At 43.5% G+C, this 22,779-nt stretch overlaps 1 protein-coding gene across 4 annotated transcripts in view; it reads right to left on the bottom strand.

Annotated features, from left to right (window-relative positions):
• Positions 1-22,779, bottom strand: part of LOC141270660 (uncharacterized) — a 741,199-nt gene that overhangs the window by 121,914 nt on the left and 596,506 nt on the right. The window contains exon 1 of one of the 4 annotated variants that reach the window (XM_073680750.1): positions 17,789-17,864. The exons of 2 other annotated variants lie outside the window; for them this stretch is intronic. In XM_073680750.1, coding sequence (XP_073536851.1) covers positions 17,789-17,814 — 26 coding nt within the window. In that variant the 5' untranslated portion in view covers positions 17,815-17,864. Of the gene's footprint in view, positions 1-17,788; positions 17,865-22,779 lie in introns of those variants that run through there. One more of the 4 variants, XM_073680751.1, reaches the window with a different exon arrangement.

The following is a 22,779-nucleotide window of genomic DNA, read 5'->3' as shown; positions in this document are numbered from 1 at the left end:
AATAATATATACCTGACAGGAGCCCATACATTCTGCTGCCTCCAATAATATATACCTGATAGGAGCCCATACATTCTTCTACCTCCAATAATATATACCTGACAGGAGCCCATAGATTCTGCTCCCTCCAATAATATATACCTGACAGGAGCCCATACATTCTCCTGCCTCCAATAATATATACCTGACAAGAGCCGATACATTCTCCTACCTCCAATAATATATACCTGACAGGAGCCCATACATACTGCTGGCTCCAATAATATATACCTGACAGGAGCCCATACATTCTGCTGCCTCCAATAATATATACCTGACAGGAGCCCGTACATTCTGCTGCCTCCAATAATATATACCTGACAGGAGCCCGTACATTCTGCTGCCTCCAATAATATATACCGGAGAGGAGCCCATAAATTCTGCTGCCTCCAATAATATATACCTGACAGGAGTCCATACATTCTCCTGCCTCCAATAATATATACCTGACAGGAGCCCATACATTCTGCTGCCTCCAATAATATATACCTGACAGGAGCCCTTACTTTCTGCTGCCTCCAATAATATATACCTGACAGGAGCCCATACATTCTGCTGTCTCCAATAATATATACCTGACAGGAGCCCATACATTCTGCTGCCTCCAATAATATATACCTGACAGGAGCCCATACATCCTCCTGCCTCCAATAATATATACCTGACAGGAGCTCATAGATTCTGCTGCCTATAATAATATATACCTGACAGGAGCCCATACATTCTCCTGCCTCCAATAATATATACCTGACAGGAGCCCATAGATTCTGCCGCCTCCAATAATATATACCTGACAGGAGCCCATAGATTCTGCTGCCTCCAATAATATATACCTGACAGGAGCCCATATATTCTGCTGCCTCCAATAATATATACCTGACAGGAGCCCATACATTCTGCTGCCTCCAATAATATATACCTGATAGGAGCCCATACATTCTGCTGCCTCCAATAATATATACCTGACAGGATCCCATAGATTCTGCTGGCTTCAATAATATATACCTGACAGGAGCCCATACATTCTGCTGCCTCCAATAATATATACCTGACAGGAGCCCATACATTCTCCTGCCTCCAATAATATATACCTGACAGGAGCCCATACATTCTGCTGCCTCCAATAATATATACCTGACAGGAGCCCATACATTCTCCTGCCTCCAGTAATATATACCTGACAGGAGCCCATACATTCTGGTGCCTCCAATAATATATACCTGACAGGAGCCCATAGATTCTGCTGCCTCCAATAATATATACCTGACAGGAGCCCATACATTCTCCTGCCTCCAATAATATATACCTGACAGGAGCCAATACATTCTCCTTCCTCCAATAATATATACCTGACAGGAACCCATACATTCTGCTGCCTCCAATAATATATAACTGACAGCAGTCCATACACTTTCCTGCCTCCACTAATATATGCCTGACAGAAGCCCATACATTCTCCTGCCTCCAATAATATATACCTGACAGGAGCCCATAGATTCTGCTGCCTCCAATAATATATACCTGACAGGAGCCCAAACATTCTGCTGCCTCCAATAACATATACCTGACAGGAGACCATACATTCTCCTACCTCCAATAATATATACCTGACAGAAGCCCATACATTCTGCTGCCTCCAATAGTATAAACCTAACAGGAGCCCATACATTCTCCTGCCTCCAATAATATATACCTGACAGGAGCCCATACATTCTCCTGCCTCCAATAATATATACCTGACAGGAGCCCATACATTCTGCTGCCTCCAATAATATATACCTGATAGGAGCCCATACATTCTCCTACCTCAAATAATATATACCTGACAAGAGCCCATACATTCTCCTACCTCCGATAATATATACCTGACAGGAGCCCATACATTCTCCTGCCTCCAATAATATATACCTGACAAGAGCCGATACATTCTCCTGCCTCCAATAATATATACCTGACAGGAGAACATACATTCTGCTGCTTCCAATAATATATATCTGACAGGAGCCCATACATTCTGCTGCCTCCAATAATATATACCTGACAGGAGTCCATACATTCTGCTACCTCCAATAATATATACCTGACAGGAGCCCATACATTTTGCTGCCTCCAATAATATAAACCTGACAGGAGCTCATACGTTCTCCTGCCTCCAATAATATATACCTGACAGGAGCCCATAGATTCTGCTGAATCCAATAATATATACCTGACAGGAGCCCATACATTCTGCTGCCTCCAATAATATATACCTGACAGGAGCCCATACATTCTCCTGCCTCCAATAATATATACCTGACAGGAGCCCATACATTCTGCTGCCTCCAATAATATATACCTGACAGGAGCCCATACATTCTCCTGCCTCCAATAATATATACCTGACATGAGCCCATACATTCTGCTGCCTCCAATAATATATACCTGACAGGAGCCCATACATTCTGCTGCCTCCAATAATATATCCCTGACAGGAGCCCATACATTCTCCTGCCTCCAATAATATATACCTGACAGGAGCCCATACATTCTGCTGCCTCCAATAATATATACCTGACGGGAGCCCATACACTCTGCTGCCTCCAATAATATATACCTGACAGGAGCCCATAGATTCTGCTGCCTCCAATAATATATACCTGACAGGAGCCCATAGATTCTGCTGCCTCCAATAATATATACCTGACAGGAGCCCATACATTCTCCTACCTCCAATAATATATACCAGACAGGAGCCCATACATTCTCCTGCCTCCAATAATATATACCTGACAGGAGCCCATACATTCTGCTGCCTCCAATAATATATACCTGACGGGAGCCCATACACTCTGCTGCCTCCAATAATATATACCTGACAGGAGCCCATAGATTCTGCTGCCTCCAATAATATATACCTGACAGGAGCCCATAGATTCTGCTGCCTCCAATAATATATACCTGACAGGAGCCCATACATTCTCCTACCTCCAATAATATATACCAGACAGGAGCCCATACATTCTCCTACCTCCAATAATATATACCTGACAGGAGCCCATACATTCTCCTGCCTCCAATAATATATACCTGACAGGAGCCCATAAATTCTGCTGCCTCCAATAATATATACCTGACAGGAACCCATACATTCTCCTGCCTCCAATAATATATACCTGACAAGAGCCCATACATTCTCCTACCTCCGATAATATATACCTGACAGGAGCCCATAAATTCTGCTGCCTCCAATAATATATACCTGACAGGAGCCCATACATTCTCCTGCCTCCAATAATATATACCTGACAAGAGCCCATACATTCTCCTGCCTCCAATAATATATACCTGACAAGAGCCGATACATTCTCCTGCCTCCAATAATATATACCTGACAGGAGAACATACATTCTGCTGCTTCCAATAATATATATCTGACAGGAGCCCATACATTCTGCTGCCTCCAATAATATATACCTGACAGGAGCCCATACATTCTCCTGCCTCCAATAATATATACCTGACAGGAGCCCATACATTCTGCTGGCTCCAATAATATATACCTGACAGGAGCCCATACATTCTGCTGCCTCCAATAATATATACCTGACAGGAGTCCATACATTCTGCTACCTCCAATAATATATACCTGACAGGAGCCCATAGACTCTGCTGCCTCCAATAATATATACCTGACAGGAGCCCATACATTTTGCTGCCTCCAATAATATATACCTGACAGGAGCTCATACATTCTCCTGCCTCTAATAATATATACCTGACAGGAGCCCATAGATTCTGCTGCCTCCAATAATATATACCTGACAGGAGCCCATACATTCTGCTGCCTCCAATAATATATACCTGACAGGAGCCCATACATTCTCCTGCCTCCAATAATATATACCTGACAGGAGCCCATACATTCTGCTGCCTCCAATAATATATACCCGACAGGAGCCCATACATTCTCCTGCCTCCAATAATATATACCTGACATGAGCCCATACATTCTGCTGCCTCCAATAATATATACCTGACAGGAGCCCATACATTCTGCTGCCTCCAATAATATATACCTGACAGGAGCCCATACATTCTCCTGCCTCCAATAATATATACCTGACAGGAGCCCATACATTCTGCTGCCTCCAAAAATATATACCTGACAGGATCCCATAGATTCTGCTGGCTCCAATAATATATACCTGACAGGAGCCCATACATTCTGCTGCCTCCAATAATATATACCTGACAGGAGCCCATACATTCTCCTGCCTCCAATAATATATACCTGACAGGATCCCATACATTCTGCTGCCTCCAATAATATATACCTGACAGGATCCCATACATTCTGCTGGCTCCAATAATATATACCTGACAGGAGCCCATACATTCTGCTGCCTCCAATAATATATACCTGACAGGAGCCCATACATTCTCCTGCCTCCAATAATATATACCTGACAGGAGCCCATATATTCTGCTGCCTCCAATAATATATACCTGACAGGAGCCCATACATTCTGCTGCCTCCAATAATATATACCTGACAGGAGCCCATAGATTCTGCTGCCTCCAATAATATATACCTGACAGGAGCCCATACATTATCCTGCCTCCAATAATATATACCTGACAGGAGCCAATACATTCTCCTTCCTCCAATAATATATACCTGACAGGAGCCCATACATTCTGCTGCCTCCAATAATATATAACTGACAGCAGTCCATACACTCTCCTGCCTCCACTAATATATGCCTGACAGAAGCCCATACATTCTCCTGCCTCCAATAATATATACCTGACAGGAGCCCATAGATTCTGCTGCCTCCAATAATATATACCTGACAGGAGCCCATACATTCTGCTGCCTCCAATAACATATACCTGACAGGAGACCATACATTCTCCTACCTCCAATAATATATACCTGACAGAAGCCCATACATTCTGCTGCCTCCAATAATATAAACCTAACAGGAGCCCATACATTCTCCTGCCTCCAATAATATATACCTGACAGGAGCCCATACATTATCCTGCCTCCAATAATATATACCTGACAGGAGCCCATACATTCTGCTGCCTCCAATAATATATACCTGATAGGAGCCCATACATTCTTCTACCTCCAATAATATATACCTGACAGGAGCCCATAGATTCTGCTGCCTCCCATAATATATACCTGACAGGAGCCAATACATTCTCCTGCCTCCAATAATATATACCTGACAAGAGCCCATACATTCTCCTACCTCCGATAATATATACCTGACAGGAGCCCATACATTCTCCTGCCTCCAATAATATATACCTGACAAGAGCCGATACATTCTCCTACCTCCAATAATATATAACTGACAGGAGCCCATACATACTGCTGGCTCCAATAATATATACCTGACAGGAGCCCATACATTCTGCTGCCTCCAATAATATATACCTGACAGGAGCCCGTACATTCTGCTGCCTTCAATAATATATACCTGACAGGAGCCCATACATTCTGCTGCTTCCAATAATATATACCGGACAGGAGCCCATAAATTCTCCTGCCTCCAATAATATATACCTGACAAGATCCCATACATTCTCCTACCTCCAATAATATATACCTGACAGGAGCCCATACATTCTGCTGCCTCCAATAATATATAGCTGACAGGAGCCCTTACTTTCTGCTGCCTCCATTAATATATACCTGACAGGAGCCCATACATTCTGATGTCTCCAATAATATATACCTGACAGGAGCCCATACATTCTGCTGCCTCCAATAATATATACCTGACAGGAGCCCATACATCCTCCTGCCTCCAATAATATATACCTGACAGGAGCTCATAGATTCTGCTGCCTCCAATAATATATACCTAACAGGAGCCCATACATTCTCCTGCCTCCAATAATATATACCTGACAGGAGCCCATAGATTCTGCCGCCTCCAATAATATATACCTGACAGGAGCCCATAGATTCTGCTGCCTCCAATAATATATACCTGACAGGAGCCCATATATTCTGCTGCCTCCAATAATATATACCTGACAGGAGCCCATACATTCTGCTGCCTCCAATAATATATACCTGATAGGAGCCCATACATTCTGCTGCCTCCAATAATATATACCTGACAGGATCCCATAGATTCTGCTGGCTCCAATAATATATACCTGACAGGAGCCCATACATTCTGCTGCCTCCAATAATATATACCTGACAGGAGCCCATACATTCTCCTGCCTCCAATAATATATACCTGACAGGAGCCCATACATTCTCCTGCCTCCAATAATATATACCTGACAGGAGCCCATACATTCTGCTGCCTCCAATAATATATACCTGATAGGAGCCCATACATTCTCCTACCTCAAATAATATATACCTGACAAGAGCCCATACATTCTCCTACCTCCGATAATATATACCTGACAGGAGCCCATACATTCTCCTGCCTCCAATAATATATAACTGACAAGAGCCGATACATTCTCCTGCCTCCAATAATATATACCTGACAGGAGAACATACATTCTGCTGCTTCCAATAATATATATCTGACAGGAGCCCATACATTCTGCTGCCTCCAATAATATATACCTGACAGGAGCCCATACATTCTCCTGCCTCCAATAATATATACCTGACAGGAGCCCATACATTCTGCTGGCTGCAATAATATATACCTGACAGGAGCCCATACATTCTGCTGCCTCCAATAATATATACCTGACAGGAGTCCATACATTCTGCTACCTCCAATAATATATACCTGACAGGAGCCCATACATTCTGCTGCCTCCAATAATATATACCTGACAGGAGCCCATACATTTTGCTGCCTCCAATAATATATACCTGACAGGAGCTCATACATTCTCCTGCCTCCAATAATATATACCTGACAGGAGCCCATAGATTCTGCTGCCTCCAATAATATATACCTGACAGGAGCCCATACATTCTGCTGCCTCCAATAATATATACCTGACAGGAGCCCATACATTCTCCTGCCTCCAATAATATATACCTGACAGGAGTCCATACATTCTGCTGCCTCCAATAATATATACCTGACAGGAGCCCATACATTCTCCTGCCTCCAATAATATATACCTGACATGAGCCCATACATTCTGCTGCCTCCAATAATATATACCTGACAGGAGCCCATACATTCTGCTGCCTCCAATAATATATACCTGACAGGAGCCCATACATTCTCCTGCCTCCAATAATATATACCTGACAGGAGCCCATACATTCTGCTGCCTCCAATAATATATACCTGACAGGAGCCCATACATTCTCCTACCTCCAATAATATATACCTGACAGGAGCCCATACATTCTCCTACCTCCAATAATATATACCTGACAGGAGCCCATACATTCTCCTGCCTCCAATAATATATACCTGACAGGAGCCCATAAATTCTGCTGCCTCCAATAATATATACCTGACAGGAGCCCATACATTCTCCTACCTCCAATAATATATACCTGACAGGAGCCCATACATTCTCCTGCCTCCAATAATATATACCTGACAGGAGCCCATAAATTCTCCTGCCTCCAATAATATATACCTGACAAGAGCCCATACATTCTCCTACCTCCAATAATATATACCTGACAGGAGCCCATACATTCTGCTGCCTCCAATAATATATAGCTGACAGGAGCCCTTACTTTCTGCTGCCTCCATTAATATATACCTGACAGGAGCCCATACATTCTGATGTCTCCAATAATATATACCTGACAGGAGCCCATACATTCTGCTGCCTCCAATAATATATACCTGACAGGAGCCCATACATCCTCCTGCCTCCAATAATATATACCTGACAGGAGCTCATAGATTCTGCTGCCTCCAATAATATATACCTAACAGGAGCCCATACATTCTCCTGCCTCCAATAATATATACCTGACAGGAGCCCATAGATTCTGCCGCCTCCAATAATATATACCTGACAGGAGCCCATAGATTCTGCTGCCTCCAATAATATATACCTGACAGGAGCCCATATATTCTGCTGCCTCCAATAATATATACCTGACAGGAGCCCATACATTCTGCTGCCTCCAATAATATATACCTGATAGGAGCCCATACATTCTGCTGCCTCCAATAATATATACCTGACAGGATCCCATAGATTCTGCTGGCTCCAATAATATATACCTGACAGGAGCCCATACATTCTGCTGCCTCCAATAATATATACCTGACAGGAGCCCATACATTTTGCTGCCTCCAATAATATATACCTGACAGGAGCCCATACATTCTCCTGCCTCCAATAATATATACCTGACAGGAGCCCATACATTCTGCTGCCTCCAATAATATATACCTGATAGGAGCCCATACATTCTCCTACCTCAAATAATATATACCTGACAAGAGCCCATACATTCTCCTACCTCCGATAATATACACCTGACAGGAGCCCATACATTCTCCTGCCTCCAATAATATATAACTGACAAGAGCCGATACATTCTCCTGCCTCCAATAATATATACCTGACAGGAGAACATACATTCTGCTGCTTCCAATAATATATATCTGACAGGAGCCCATACATTCTGCTGCCTCCAATAATATATACCTGACAGGAGCCCATACATTCTCCTGCCTCCAATAATATATACCTGACAGGAGCCCATACATTCTGCTGGCTGCAATAATATATACCTGACAGGAGCCCATACATTCTGCTGCCTCCAATAATATATACCTGACAGGAGTCCATACATTCTGCTACCTCCAATAATATATACCTGACAGGAGCCCATACATTCTGCTGCCTCCAATAATATATACCTGACAGGAGCCCATACATTTTGCTGCCTCCAATAATATATACCTGACAGGAGCTCATACATTCTCCTGCCTCCAATAATATATACCTGACAGGAGCCCATAGATTCTGCTGCCTCCAATAATATATACCTGACAGGAGCCCATACATTCTGCTGCCTCCAATAATATATACCTGACAGGAGCCCATACATTCTCCCTGCCTCCAATAATATATACCTGACAGGAGTCCATACATTCTGCTGCCTCCAATAATATATACCTGACAGGAGCCCATACATTCTCCTGCCTCCAATAATATATACCTGACATGAGCCCATACATTCTGCTGCCTCCAATAATATATACCTGACAGGAGCCCATACATTCTGCTGCCTCCAATAATATATACCTGACAGGAGCCCATACATTCTCCTGCCTCCAATAATATATACCTGACAGGAGCCCATACATTCTGCTGCCTCCAATAATATATACCTGACAGGAGCCCATACATTCTCCTACCTCCAATAATATATACCTGACAGGAGCCCATACATTCTCCTACCTCCAATAATATATACCTGACAGGAGCCCATACATTCTCCTGCCTCCAATAATATATACCTGACAGGAGCCCATAAATTCTGCTGCCTCCAATAATATATACCTGACAGGAGCCCATACATTCTCCTGCCTCCAATAATATATACCTGACAAGAGCCGATACATTCTCCTGCCTCCAATAATATATACCTGACAGGAGAACATACATTCTGCTGCTTCCAATAATATATATCTGACAGGAGCCCATACATTCTGCTGCCTCCAATAATATATACCTGACAGGAGCCCATACATTCTCCTGCCTCCAATAATATATACCTGACAAGAGCCGATACATTCTCCTGCCTCCAATAATATATACCTGACAGGAGAACATACATTCTGCTGCTTCCAATAATATATATCTGACAGGAGCCCATACATTCTGCTGCCTCCAATAATATATACCTGACAGGAGCCCATACATTCTCTTGCCTCCAATAATATATACCTGACAGGAGCCCATACATTCTGCTGGCTCCAATAATATATACCTGACAGGAGCCCATACATTCTGCTGCCTCCAATAATATATACCTGACAGGAGTCCATACATTCTGCTACCTCCAATAATATATACCTGACAGGAGCCCATACACTCTGCTGCCTCCAATAATATATACCTGACAGGAGCCCATACATTTTGCTGCCTCCAATAATATATACCTGACAGGAGCTCATACATTCTCCTGCCTCCAATAATATATACCTGACAGGAGCCCATAGATTCTGCTGCCTCCAATAATATATACCTGACAGGAGCCCATACATTCTGCTGCCTCCAATAATATATATCTGACAGGAGCCCATACATTCTCCTGCCTCCAATAATATATACCTGACAGGAGCCCATACATTCTGCTGCCTCCAATAATATATACCTGACAGGAGCCCATACATTCTCCTGCCTCCAATAATATATACCTGACATGAGCCCATACATTCTGCTGCCTCCAATAATATATACCTGACAGGAGCCCATCCATTCTGCTGCCTCCAATAATATATACCTGACAGGAGCCCATACATTCTCCTGCCTCCAATAATATATACCTGACAGGAGCCCATACATTCTGCTGCCTCCAATAATATATACCTGACAGGAGCCCATACATTCTGCTGCCTCCAATAATATATACCTGACAGGAGCCCATACATTCTCCTACCTCCAATAATATATACCTGACAGGAGCCCATACATTCTCCTACCTCCAATAATGTATACCTGACAGGAGCCCATACATTCTGCTGCCTCCAATAATATATACCTGACAGGAGCCCATACACTCTGCTGCCTCCAATAATATATACCTGACATTAGCCCATAGATTCTGCTGCCTCCAATAATATATACCTGACAGGAGCCCATACATTCTCCTGCCTCCAATAATATATACCTGACAGGAGCCCATACATTCTCCTACCTCCAATAATATATACCTGACAGGAGCCCATACATTCTCCTACCTCCAATAATATATACCTGACAGGAGCCCATACATTATCCTACCTCCAATAATATATAACTGACAGGGGCCCATACATTCTCCTGCCTCCAATAATATATACCTGACAGGAGCCTATACATTCTCCTGCCTCCAGTGATATATACCTGACAGGAGCCCATAGATTCTCCTACCTCCAATAATATATACCTGACAGGAGCCCATACATTCTCCTACCTCTAATAATATATACCTGACAGGAGCCCATACATTCTGCTGCCTCCAATAATATATTCCTGACAGGAGCCCATACATTCTCCTGCCTCCAATACTGTATACCTGACAGGAGCCCATACATTCTGCTGCCTCCAATAATATATACCTGACAGGAGCCCATACATTCTGCTGCCTCCAATAATATATACCTGATAGGAGCCCATACATTCTGCTGTCTCCAATAATATATACCTGACATGAGCCCATACATTCTGCTGACTCCAATAATATATACCTGACAGGAGCCCATACATTCTGCTGCCTCCAATAATATATACCTGACAGGAGCCCATACATTCTGCTGCCTCCAATAATATATACCTGACAGGAGCCCATACATTCTCCTGCCTCCAATAATATATACCTGACAGGAGCCCATACATTCTCGTGCCTCCAATAATATATACCTGACAGGAGCCCATACATTCTCCTGCCTCCAATAATATATACCTGACAGGAGCCCATACATTCTCCTGCCTCCAATAATATATACCTGACAGGAGCCCATAGATTCTGCTGCCTCCAATAATATATACCTGACAGGAGCCCATACATTCTGATGTCTCCAATAATATATACCTGACAGGAGACCATACATTCTCCTGCCTCCAATAATATATGCCTGACAGGAGCCCATACATTCTGCTGCCTCCAATAATATATACCTGACAGGAGCCCATACATTCTGATGTCTCCAATAATATATACCTGACAGGAGCCCATACATTCTCCTGCCTCCAATAATATATACCTGACAGGAGCCCATACATTCTGCTGCCTCCAATAATATATACCTGACAGGAACCCATACATTCTCCTGCCTCTAATAATATATACCTGACAGGAGCCCATACATTCTCCTGCCTCCAATGATATATACCTGACAGGAGCCCATACATTCTCCTGCCTCCAATAATATATACCTGACAGGAGCCCATACATTCTCCTGCCTCCAATAATATATACCTGACAGGAGCCCATACATTCTGCTGCCTCCAATAATATATACCTGACAGGAGCCCATACATTCTGCTGACTCCATTAATATATACCTGACAGGAGCCCATACATTCTCCTGCCTCCAATATTATATACCTGACAGGAGCCCATACATTCTCCTGCCTCCAATAATATATACCTGACAGGAGCCCATAGATTCTGCTGCCTCCAATAATATATACCTGACAGGAGCCCTTACATTATCCTGCCTCCAATAATATATACCTGACAGGAGCCCATAGATTCTGCTGCCTCCAATAATATATACCTGACAGGAGCCCATAGATTCTGCTGCCTCCAATAATATATACCTGACAGGAGCCCATACATTTTGCTGCCTCCAATAATATATACCTGACAGGAGCCCATACATTTTGCTGCCTCCAATAATATATACCTAACAGGAGCCCATACATTCTCCTGCCTCCAATAATATATACCTGACAGGAGCCCATAGATTCTGCCGCCTCCAATAATATATACCTGACAGGAGCCCATAGATTCTGCTGCCTCCAATAATATATACCTGACAGGAGCCCATATATTCTGCTGCCTCCAATAATATATACCTGACAGGAGCCCATACATTCTGCTGCCTCCAATAATATATACCTGATAGGAGCCCATACATTCTGCTGCCTCCAATAATATATACCTGACAGGATCCCATAGATTCTGCTGGCTCCAATAATATATACCTGACAGGAGCCCATACATTCTGCTGCCTCCAATAATATATACCTGACAGGAGCCCATACATTTTGCTGCCTCCAATAATATATACCTGACAGGAGCCCATACATTCTCCTGCCTCCAATAATATATACCTGACAGGAGCCCATACATTCTGCTGCCTCCAATAATATATACCTGATAGGAGCCCATACATTCTCCTACCTCAAATAATATATACCTGACAAGAGCCCATACATTCTCCTACCTCCGATAATATACACCTGACAGGAGCCCATACATTCTCCTGCCTCCAATAATATATAACTGACAAGAGCCGATACATTCTCCTGCCTCCAATAATATATACCTGACAGGAGAACATACATTCTGCTGCTTCCAATAATATATATCTGACAGGAGCCCATACATTCTGCTGCCTCCAATAATATATACCTGACAGGAGCCCATACATTCTCCTGCCTCCAATAATATATACCTGACAGGAGCCCATACATTCTGCTGGCTGCAATAATATATACCTGACAGGAGCCCATACATTCTGCTGCCTCCAATAATATATACCTGACAGGAGTCCATACATTCTGCTACCTCCAATAATATATACCTGACAGGAGCCCATACATTCTGCTGCCTCCAATAATATATACCTGACAGGAGCCCATACATTTTGCTGCCTCCAATAATATATACCTGACAGGAGCTCATACATTCTCCTGCCTCCAATAATATATACCTGACAGGAGCCCATAGATTCTGCTGCCTCCAATAATATATACCTGACAGGAGCCCATACATTCTGCTGCCTCCAATAATATATACCTGACAGGAGCCCATACATTCTCCCTGCCTCCAATAATATATACCTGACAGGAGTCCATACATTCTGCTGCCTCCAATAATATATACCTGACAGGAGCCCATACATTCTCCTGCCTCCAATAATATATACCTGACATGAGCCCATACATTCTGCTGCCTCCAATAATATATACCTGACAGGAGCCCATACATTCTGCTGCCTCCAATAATATATACCTGACAGGAGCCCATACATTCTCCTGCCTCCAATAATATATACCTGACAGGAGCCCATACATTCTGCTGCCTCCAATAATATATACCTGACAGGAGCCCATACATTCTCCTACCTCCAATAATATATACCTGACAGGAGCCCATACATTCTCCTACCTCCAATAATATATACCTGACAGGAGCCCATACATTCTCCTGCCTCCAATAATATATACCTGACAGGAGCCCATAAATTCTGCTGCCTCCAATAATATATACCTGACAGGAGCCCATACATTCTCCTGCCTCCAATAATATATACCTGACAAGAGCCGATACATTCTCCTGCCTCCAATAATATATACCTGACAGGAGAACATACATTCTGCTGCTTCCAATAATATATATCTGACAGGAGCCCATACATTCTGCTGCCTCCAATAATATATACCTGACAGGAGCCCATACATTCTCCTGCCTCCAATAATATATACCTGACAAGAGCCGATACATTCTCCTGCCTCCAATAATATATACCTGACAGGAGAACATACATTCTGCTGCTTCCAATAATATATATCTGACAGGAGCCCATACATTCTGCTGCCTCCAATAATATATACCTGACAGGAGCCCATACATTCTCTTGCCTCCAATAATATATACCTGACAGGAGCCCATACATTCTGCTGGCTCCAATAATATATACCTGACAGGAGCCCATACATTCTGCTGCCTCCAATAATATATACCTGACAGGAGTCCATACATTCTGCTACCTCCAATAATATATACCTGACAGGAGCCCATACACTCTGCTGCCTCCAATAATATATACCTGACAGGAGCCCATACATTTTGCTGCCTCCAATAATATATACCTGACAGGAGCCCATACATTCTCCTGCCTCCAATAATATATACCTGACAAGAGCCGATACATTCTCCTGCCTCCAATAATATATACCTGACAGGAGAACATACATTCTGCTGCTTCCAATAATATATATCTGACAGGAGCCCATACATTCTGCTGCCTCCAATAATATATACCTGACAGGAGCCCATACATTCTCTTGCCTCCAATAATATATACCTGACAGGAGCCCATACATTCTGCTGGCTCCAATAATATATACCTGACAGGAGCCCATACATTCTGCTGCCTCCAATAATATATACCTGACAGGAGTCCATACATTCTGCTACCTCCAATAATATATACCTGACAGGAGCCCATACACTCTGCTGCCTCCAATAATATATACCTGACAGGAGCCCATACATTTTGCTGCCTCCAATAATATATACCTGACAGGAGCTCATACATTCTCCTGCCTCCAATAATATATACCTGACAGGAGCCCATAGATTCTGCTGCCTCCAATAATATATACCTGACAGGAGCCCATACATTCTGCTGCCTCCAATAATATATATCTGACAGGAGCCCATACATTCTCCTGCCTCCAATAATATATACCTGACAGGAGCCCATACATTCTGCTGCCTCCAATAATATATACCTGACAGGAGCCCATACATTCTCCTGCCTCCAATAATATATACCTGACATGAGCCCATACATTCTGCTGCCTCCAATAATATATACCTGACAGGAGCCCATCCATTCTGCTGCCTCCAATAATATATACCTGACAGGAGCCCATACATTCTCCTGCCTCCAATAATATATACCTGACAGGAGCCCATACATTCTGCTGCCTCCAATAATATATACCTGACAGGAGCCCATACATTCTCCTACCTCCAATAATATATACCTGACAGGAGCCCATACATTCTCCTACCTCCAATAATGTATACCTGACAGGAGCCCATACATTCTGCTGCCTCCAATAATATATACCTGACAGGAGCCCATACACTCTGCTGCCTCCAATAATATATACCTGACAGGAGCCCATAGATTCTGCTGCCTCCAATAATATATACCTGACAGGAGCCCATACATTCTCCTGCCTCCAATAATATATACCTGACAGGAGCCCATACATTCTCCTACCTCCAATAATATATACCTGACAGGAGCCCATACATTCTCCTACCTCCAATAATATATACCTGACAGGAGCCCATACATTATCCTACCTCCAATAATATATAACTGACAGGGGCCCATACATTCTCCTGCCTCCAATAATATATACCTGACAGGAGCCTATACATTCTCCTGCCTCCAGTGATATATACCTGACAGGAGCCCATAGATTCTCCTACCTCCAATAATATATACCTGACAGGAGCCCATACATTCTCCTACCTCTAATAATATATACCTGACAGGAGCCCATACATTCTGCTGCCTCCAATAATATATTCCTGACAGGAGCCCATACATTCTCCTGCCTCCAATACTGTATACCTGACAGGAGCCCATACATTCTGCTGCCTCCAATAATATATACCTGACAGGAGCCCATACATTCTGCTGCCTCCAATAATATATACCTGATAGGAGCCCATACATTCTGCTGTCTCCAATAATATATACCTGACATGAGCCCATACATTCTGCTGACTCCAATAATATATACCTGACAGGAGCCCATACATTCTGCTGCCTCCAATAATATATACCTGACAGGAGCCCATACATTCTGCTGCCTCCAATAATATATACCTGACAGGAGCCCATACATTCTCCTGCCTCCAATAATATATACCTGACAGGAGCCCATACATTCTCGTGCCTCCAATAATATATACCTGACAGGAGCCCATACATTCTCCTGCCTCCAATAATATATACCTGACAGGAGCCCATACATTCTCCTGCCTCCAATAATATATACCTGACAGGAGCCCATAGATTCTGCTGCCTCCAATAATATATACCTGACAGGAGCCCATACATTCTGATGTCTCCAATAATATATACCTGACAGGAGACCATACATTCTCCTGCCTCCAATAATATATGCCTGACAGGAGCCCATACATTCTGCTGCCTCCAATAATATATACCTGACAGGAGCCCATACATTCTGATGTCTCCAATAATATATACCTGACAGGAGCCCATACATTCTCCTGCCTCCAATAATATATACCTGACAGGAGCCCATACATTCTGCTGCCTCCAATAATATATACCTGACAGGAACCCATACATTCTCCTGCCTCTAATAATATATACCTGACAGGAGCCCATACATTCTCCTGCCTCCAATGATATATACCTGACAGGAGCCCATACATTCTCCTGCCTCCAATAATATATACCTGACAGGAGCCCATACATTCTCCTGCCTCCAATAATATATACCTGACAGGAGCCCATACATTCTGCTGCCTCCAATAATATATACCTGACAGGAGCCCATACATTCTGCTGACTCCATTAATATATACCTGACAGGAGCCCATACATTCTCCTGCCTCCAATATTATATACCTGACAGGAGCCCATACATTCTCCTGCCTCCAATAATATATACCTGACAGGAGCCCATAGATTCTGCTGCCTCCAATAATATATACCTGACAGGAGCCCTTACATTATCCTGCCTCCAATAATATATACCTGACAGGAGCCCATAGATTCTGCTGCCTCCAATAATATATACCTGACAGGAGCCCATAGATTCTGCTGCCTCCAATAATATATACCTGACAGGAGCCCATAGATTCTGCTATCTTCCAGAATGTATATGCTTCTTCCAGGTTCTGACTGCAGGACATGCAAGGAGCCAATACGTTCTAATGTATTCACTAATGAGCCAGCTAGAATGTATGGGCAGCACTCAGGACCTGGAAGGAGCCCATACATTCTAGGCTCAACCTTATATGAACCCCAGAATGACAAATACAAATGTTAACATGTTCTCCGGTCCTCAAAGGGTTAATGCCCCCTGCACCCAGTAATGGGGGATCTCCACATACCTCCACCTGCAGAGCCGCCACCACATATATGGCTGTTCTGTGCGCACAGGACCTGTGATGAGGTCACAGTAGGGGAGGAGTCAGGGGTCACATGATCAGGGGCCTCAGTGGATGCAGGACTCTGCTGTGCTGGTTGTCATGGTGCTGGAGGAGCTGAGTCCAGGCAGTGCACATAATAATAATAATAATAATAGTTTATTTTTATAGCGCAACATATTCCGCAGCACTTTACAAGTTTTAGGGGGGACTTATACAGACAATACAAAATAAGCATATCTCATATCGAAAGGAGTGAGGGCCCTGCTCGCAAGGTTACAGTTTATGAGGAAATGGGGGAGACACAAAAGGTAGAATGAACATATATTGTATAATGCAGCCTTGATATACTAAATAGGATAAATAATACATGGACTGGTCGCCTGCCAGTATGTGTGCAGTCCTGACCGAGGCTATTATGTGCATGGTTGGTATGAACCTGAAATTGAAGATTTTAATATGGGGGAAAACTGGGAAGGACAACTGGGATGGACAGATAGTGTGTGGAGGCGATACACCAGTCTAAAGAAATGGGTTTTTAGGGTCCGCTTGAAACTGTGGGTATTGGGAATTAATCGAATTGTCCTGGGTAGTACATTCCAAAGAATTGGCGCAGCACGCGAGAAATCTTGGAGATGGGAGTGGGAAGTTCGGATTATGGAGGATTTTAGTTTTAAGTCATTTGCAGAACGGAGGGCACGTGTAGGGTGGTAGACTGAGACAAGAGAGGAGATGTAGGGGGGGACTGAAGCATGGAGCGCTTTGTGGGTAAGCGTGATAAGTTTAAATTGAACTCTATATTGGATGGGTAACCAATGCAATGACTGGCACAGGGAAGAGGCATCGGTGTAGCGGTTGGCGAGGAATATGATCCTGGCTGCTGCATTCAGGATGGATTGGAGAGGGGAGAGTTTAGTAAGAGGGAGCCTGATAAGTAGAACGTTGCAGTAGTCCAGACGAGAATGAATAAGAGCTACAGTAAGAGTTTTTGCCGAGTCAAAGGTGAGAAAAGTCCTGATTGTTGAGATGTTTTTGAGGTGTAGATGACATGAACGAGCGAGTGATTTGATGTGTGGAGTGAAAGAAAGATCTGAGTCAAAAATGACCCCAAGACAGCGGGCTTGTTGCTGGGGAGTAATGGTTGAGCCACAAACGGAAATGGCAATATCAGGCACAGGTAGGTTAGTGGCGGGAGGAAATACGAGTAGTTCAGTTTTTGACAGATTCAGTTTTAGGCAGAGGGAGGACATAATGTTAGACACATCAGAAAGACAATCACTGGTCTTTTGTAGTAATGCAGGGGTGATGTCCGGAGCAGAGGTGTATAATTGGGTGTCATCAGCATAGAGATGGTACTGGAAACCGAATCTGCTGATTGTTTGTCCAATGGGAGCGGTGTATAAGGAGAAAAGAAGGGGCCTAGGACTGATCCTTGAGGAACCCCGACAGTAAGGGGAAGGAGAGAGGAGGAGGAGCCGGCGAAAGACATAGAGAAGGAGCGGTCAGAGAGATAGGAGGAGAACCAGGAGAGAACAGTGTCCTTGATGCCAATAGTGCGGAGCATAGTGAGGAGGAGCTGGTGATCCACAGTGTCGAATGCTGCAGAGAGATCCAGGAGAATCAGCAGGGAATAGTGACCATTAGATTTAGCTGTTAGTAGATCATTAGAGACTTTAGTGAGGGCAGTTTCAGTAGAATGTAAAGAGCGGAAACCAGATTGTAAAGGGTCAAGAAGAGAGTTGTCTGAAAGATAGCGGATTAGACGGGAATGGACCAGGCGTTCCAGGAGTTTAGAGATAAAGGGAAGATTGGAAACAGGTCTGTAGTTGGCCGTGCAGTTCTGGTCAAGGGATGGTTTTTTAAGTAATGGATGTATGCTGGCATGTTTAAAAGAAGAAGGAAAGATACCAGATGAGAGGGAGAGGTTGAAAATTTTAGTTAGGTGAGTGGTGACCGCTGGAGCAAGGGACTGAAGGAGATGTGAGGGAATAGGGTCACTGGTGCAGGTGGTAGGGCGAGAAGCCTGATCACTTCATCTTCCGTGACTGGTTCGAAGTCAGAAAGTGAGCAAGATACAATGTGGCGGGGGAGAGCATGCATAACGTTTGGGGATTGGGAGAAAATTTCCTGTCGGATATGGTCATTTTTTTCTTTGAAATAATTGGCCAGATCGTCAGCGCTGAGGTCGGTGGTCGGGGCCTTTGTTGTTTGATTGAGGAGAGAATGAAACGTGTCAAAGAGTTGTTTAGGATTATTGGAAAGTGAGATTATGAGGTTGTTAAAGTAGGTTTGTTTGGACAGGTGAAGCGCAGAGTTATATGTTTTCAGCTTAAATTTATAATGGAGGAAATCTTCGGGCAGATTAGATTTTCTCCACAGCCTTTCAGCACACCTGGAACTCCGCTGGAGAAGACGTGTTTGAGGTGTATGCCAGGGTTGTCGCCGTCTATGTCGAATTGTTCTTTGTGTAGGAGGTGCGGCTTCATCCATGGCGCATAGCATTATTTCATTATAATGCTTCAATGCAGAGTCGGGACATGAGAGGGAGGAGATTGGGGCCAATGATGATTGCAACTTTTTCATCAATTTCTGGGTGTTAATGGCGTGTAAATTTCTATAAGTGTGGAAAGTGTGGGGGGGTCTAGAGTAGAGTCACAGTTCTTGACAGAGAATGAAAGAAGATTATGGTCAGACAGTGGAAGGGGAGAGTTAGTAAAGTCATGTACTGAGCAAAGCCGGGAGAAGATCAGGTCCAATGTGTTCCCGTCCTCATGTGTAGGAGAATTAGCAAGCTGTGAAAGGCCGAAGGAAGAGGTTAGCGATAAAAGGTGAGCAGCAGATGGGGAAATAGGATCGCCAATTGGGATGTTAAAATCTCCCATGATTATCGTGGGGATTTCGCAGGATAGAAAATTTGGAAGCCAGGCAGAAAAGTGATCCAGAAACTGACGGGAGGGACCTGCAGGGCGATAGACAACCGCCACTCGCAGGGAGAAGGGCCGGTAGAGTCTGACTGTGTGAGCCTCAAAAGAAGGGAATATAAGGGAGGGTACTGGCGGGATCACCTGAAAAGTACATTTTGTTGAAAGAAGCAGACCAACACCTCCATGAGAGAAGTGTAGGCCACCATAGGAGAGAGCTGCAGTGGCGGTGGTGTCCGACTGCTGGATCCAGGTTTCAGTGGGAGCCAGAAGGTTGAGGGAATTAGAGAGGAAAAAGTCATGGATGTAAGAGAGTTTATTACAAGCTGAGCGCGCATTCCAAAGGGCACAGTTGATTGAGACGGAAGATATGCTGGGAATATTAATGAGATTAGCAGGGTTTCTGAATGTAACAGGGAAAGAGTTAGTGTTATTATTACTGGAGGGTCCTGGATTAGGAGAAATATCACCTGCAACTAAGAGAAGGAAGATACAGAGAGTGAGCAGGTGGTTGAGTGATTTGTGAGAGCGTTTCCTGTGTTGTATGGTGGGAATGAATGGATCTGTGTGGTATAGCATTGTGAAGAGAGCATGACAGCTGTACATAGGAGAAGAGAGGAGTGAGGGGTTAATATGGATGAAGTCTGCAGAATTTGTGGGAGAACGGTGAATGTGGATGATTGCAGCAGCCAGAATATAAATGGCACAGATACAAATGGTAAATGGCACATAGGTGGTACCAGGGTGCACTTTCCCGTAGAGAGGACCACTCGCTCAGGAGACTTCAGAATATTTAGAAATCAGCACCAGGGCTCCATAATCACCAAGTTTTACCTCAAAACTTTGTTTTTTTTTTAAGATTCAGACCCTCCATTATGAATATTCTTCCTTGTGATCGCAAGGTTTCAGCTCACAGACGATTCCTCGGGCTTAATATAGACAGAAAAACAATATAATATGAGAAAGTATAACAAGGTACTCAGCAATCAGAAAACTGTATTGCAGAAAAAAGTTATAGCACGAGTCCATAAGCGGATCATAATGAGGGCTGTCAGGGCTTCCGCCCCGGGCCCAGGACTCTGGACGGGCCCGAGTCCAGATTGCCCTCATGATAATGTACTTTGGTCCACCATTGGCACTGCTTATCGTCGACAGGTAGCGTTCCGGTTGCTCCACTTCCGGCAATAGAGAGACGCGGAGTGTAGCTGCAAGCAGGAAGCCATTCTTGCCTTCATGTCTAACATTTTCTGCATGACGCAGCCAACTGTGTCATTCAGCACATTGTTCATTCAGTGTAGATCATACGTGTCAAACTCTGGCCCGTGTGCCAAATTTGGCCCGCAGAGTGGTTTTATTTGGCCCGTGACACCAGAACCACCACCCATTTGTGGGGCCATTATTCTGTATGGAGAGCTATGTGAGGCCCATTATTCTGTATGGAGGACTTTGGGGGGCCCATTATACTGTATACTGGTTGGCCCGCGACTTTGTCCAAGTATTTCATTTTGGCCCTCTGTGTTTGAGTTTGACATCCCTAGTGTGCCTGAAAACATAGGGAATGGAAATATGTTCTATAAATCCGGCCAAGATGCTGAAGAAGCCGGAATATATGGTAAAAGCACCTGTGGATTATATAAGAAAGGAATACCCATCATACAGTGGTGGCCAAAAGTATTGGCACCCCTGCAATTCTGTCAGATAATACTCAGTTTCTTCCTGAAAATAATTGAAATCACAAATTCTTTGGTATTATTATCTTCAATTAATTTGTCTTCAATGAAAAAACACAAAAAGAATTGTCCTAAAGCCAGATTGGATATAATTCCACACCAAACCTAAAAAAGGGGGTGGACAAAAGTATTGGCACTGTTTGAAATCATGTGATGCTTCTCTAATTCGTGTAATTAACAGCACCTGTAACTTACCTGTGGCACCTAACAGGTGTTGGCAATAACTAAATCACACTTGCATCCAGTTAACATGGATTAAAGTTGACTCAACCTCTGTCCTGTGTCCTTGTGTGTACCACATTGA

The sequence above is a fragment of the Phyllobates terribilis genome, unplaced genomic scaffold (genome assembly GCF_046119375.1).
Source record: "Phyllobates terribilis strain yellow unplaced genomic scaffold, ASM4611937v1 Scaffold_5__5_contigs__length_657084704, whole genome shotgun sequence".
NCBI lineage: Eukaryota > Metazoa > Chordata > Amphibia > Anura > Dendrobatidae > Phyllobates > Phyllobates terribilis.
The sequence above is the reverse complement of the archived record's forward strand: the minus strand, read 5'-3'. Positions and strand labels throughout refer to the sequence as shown.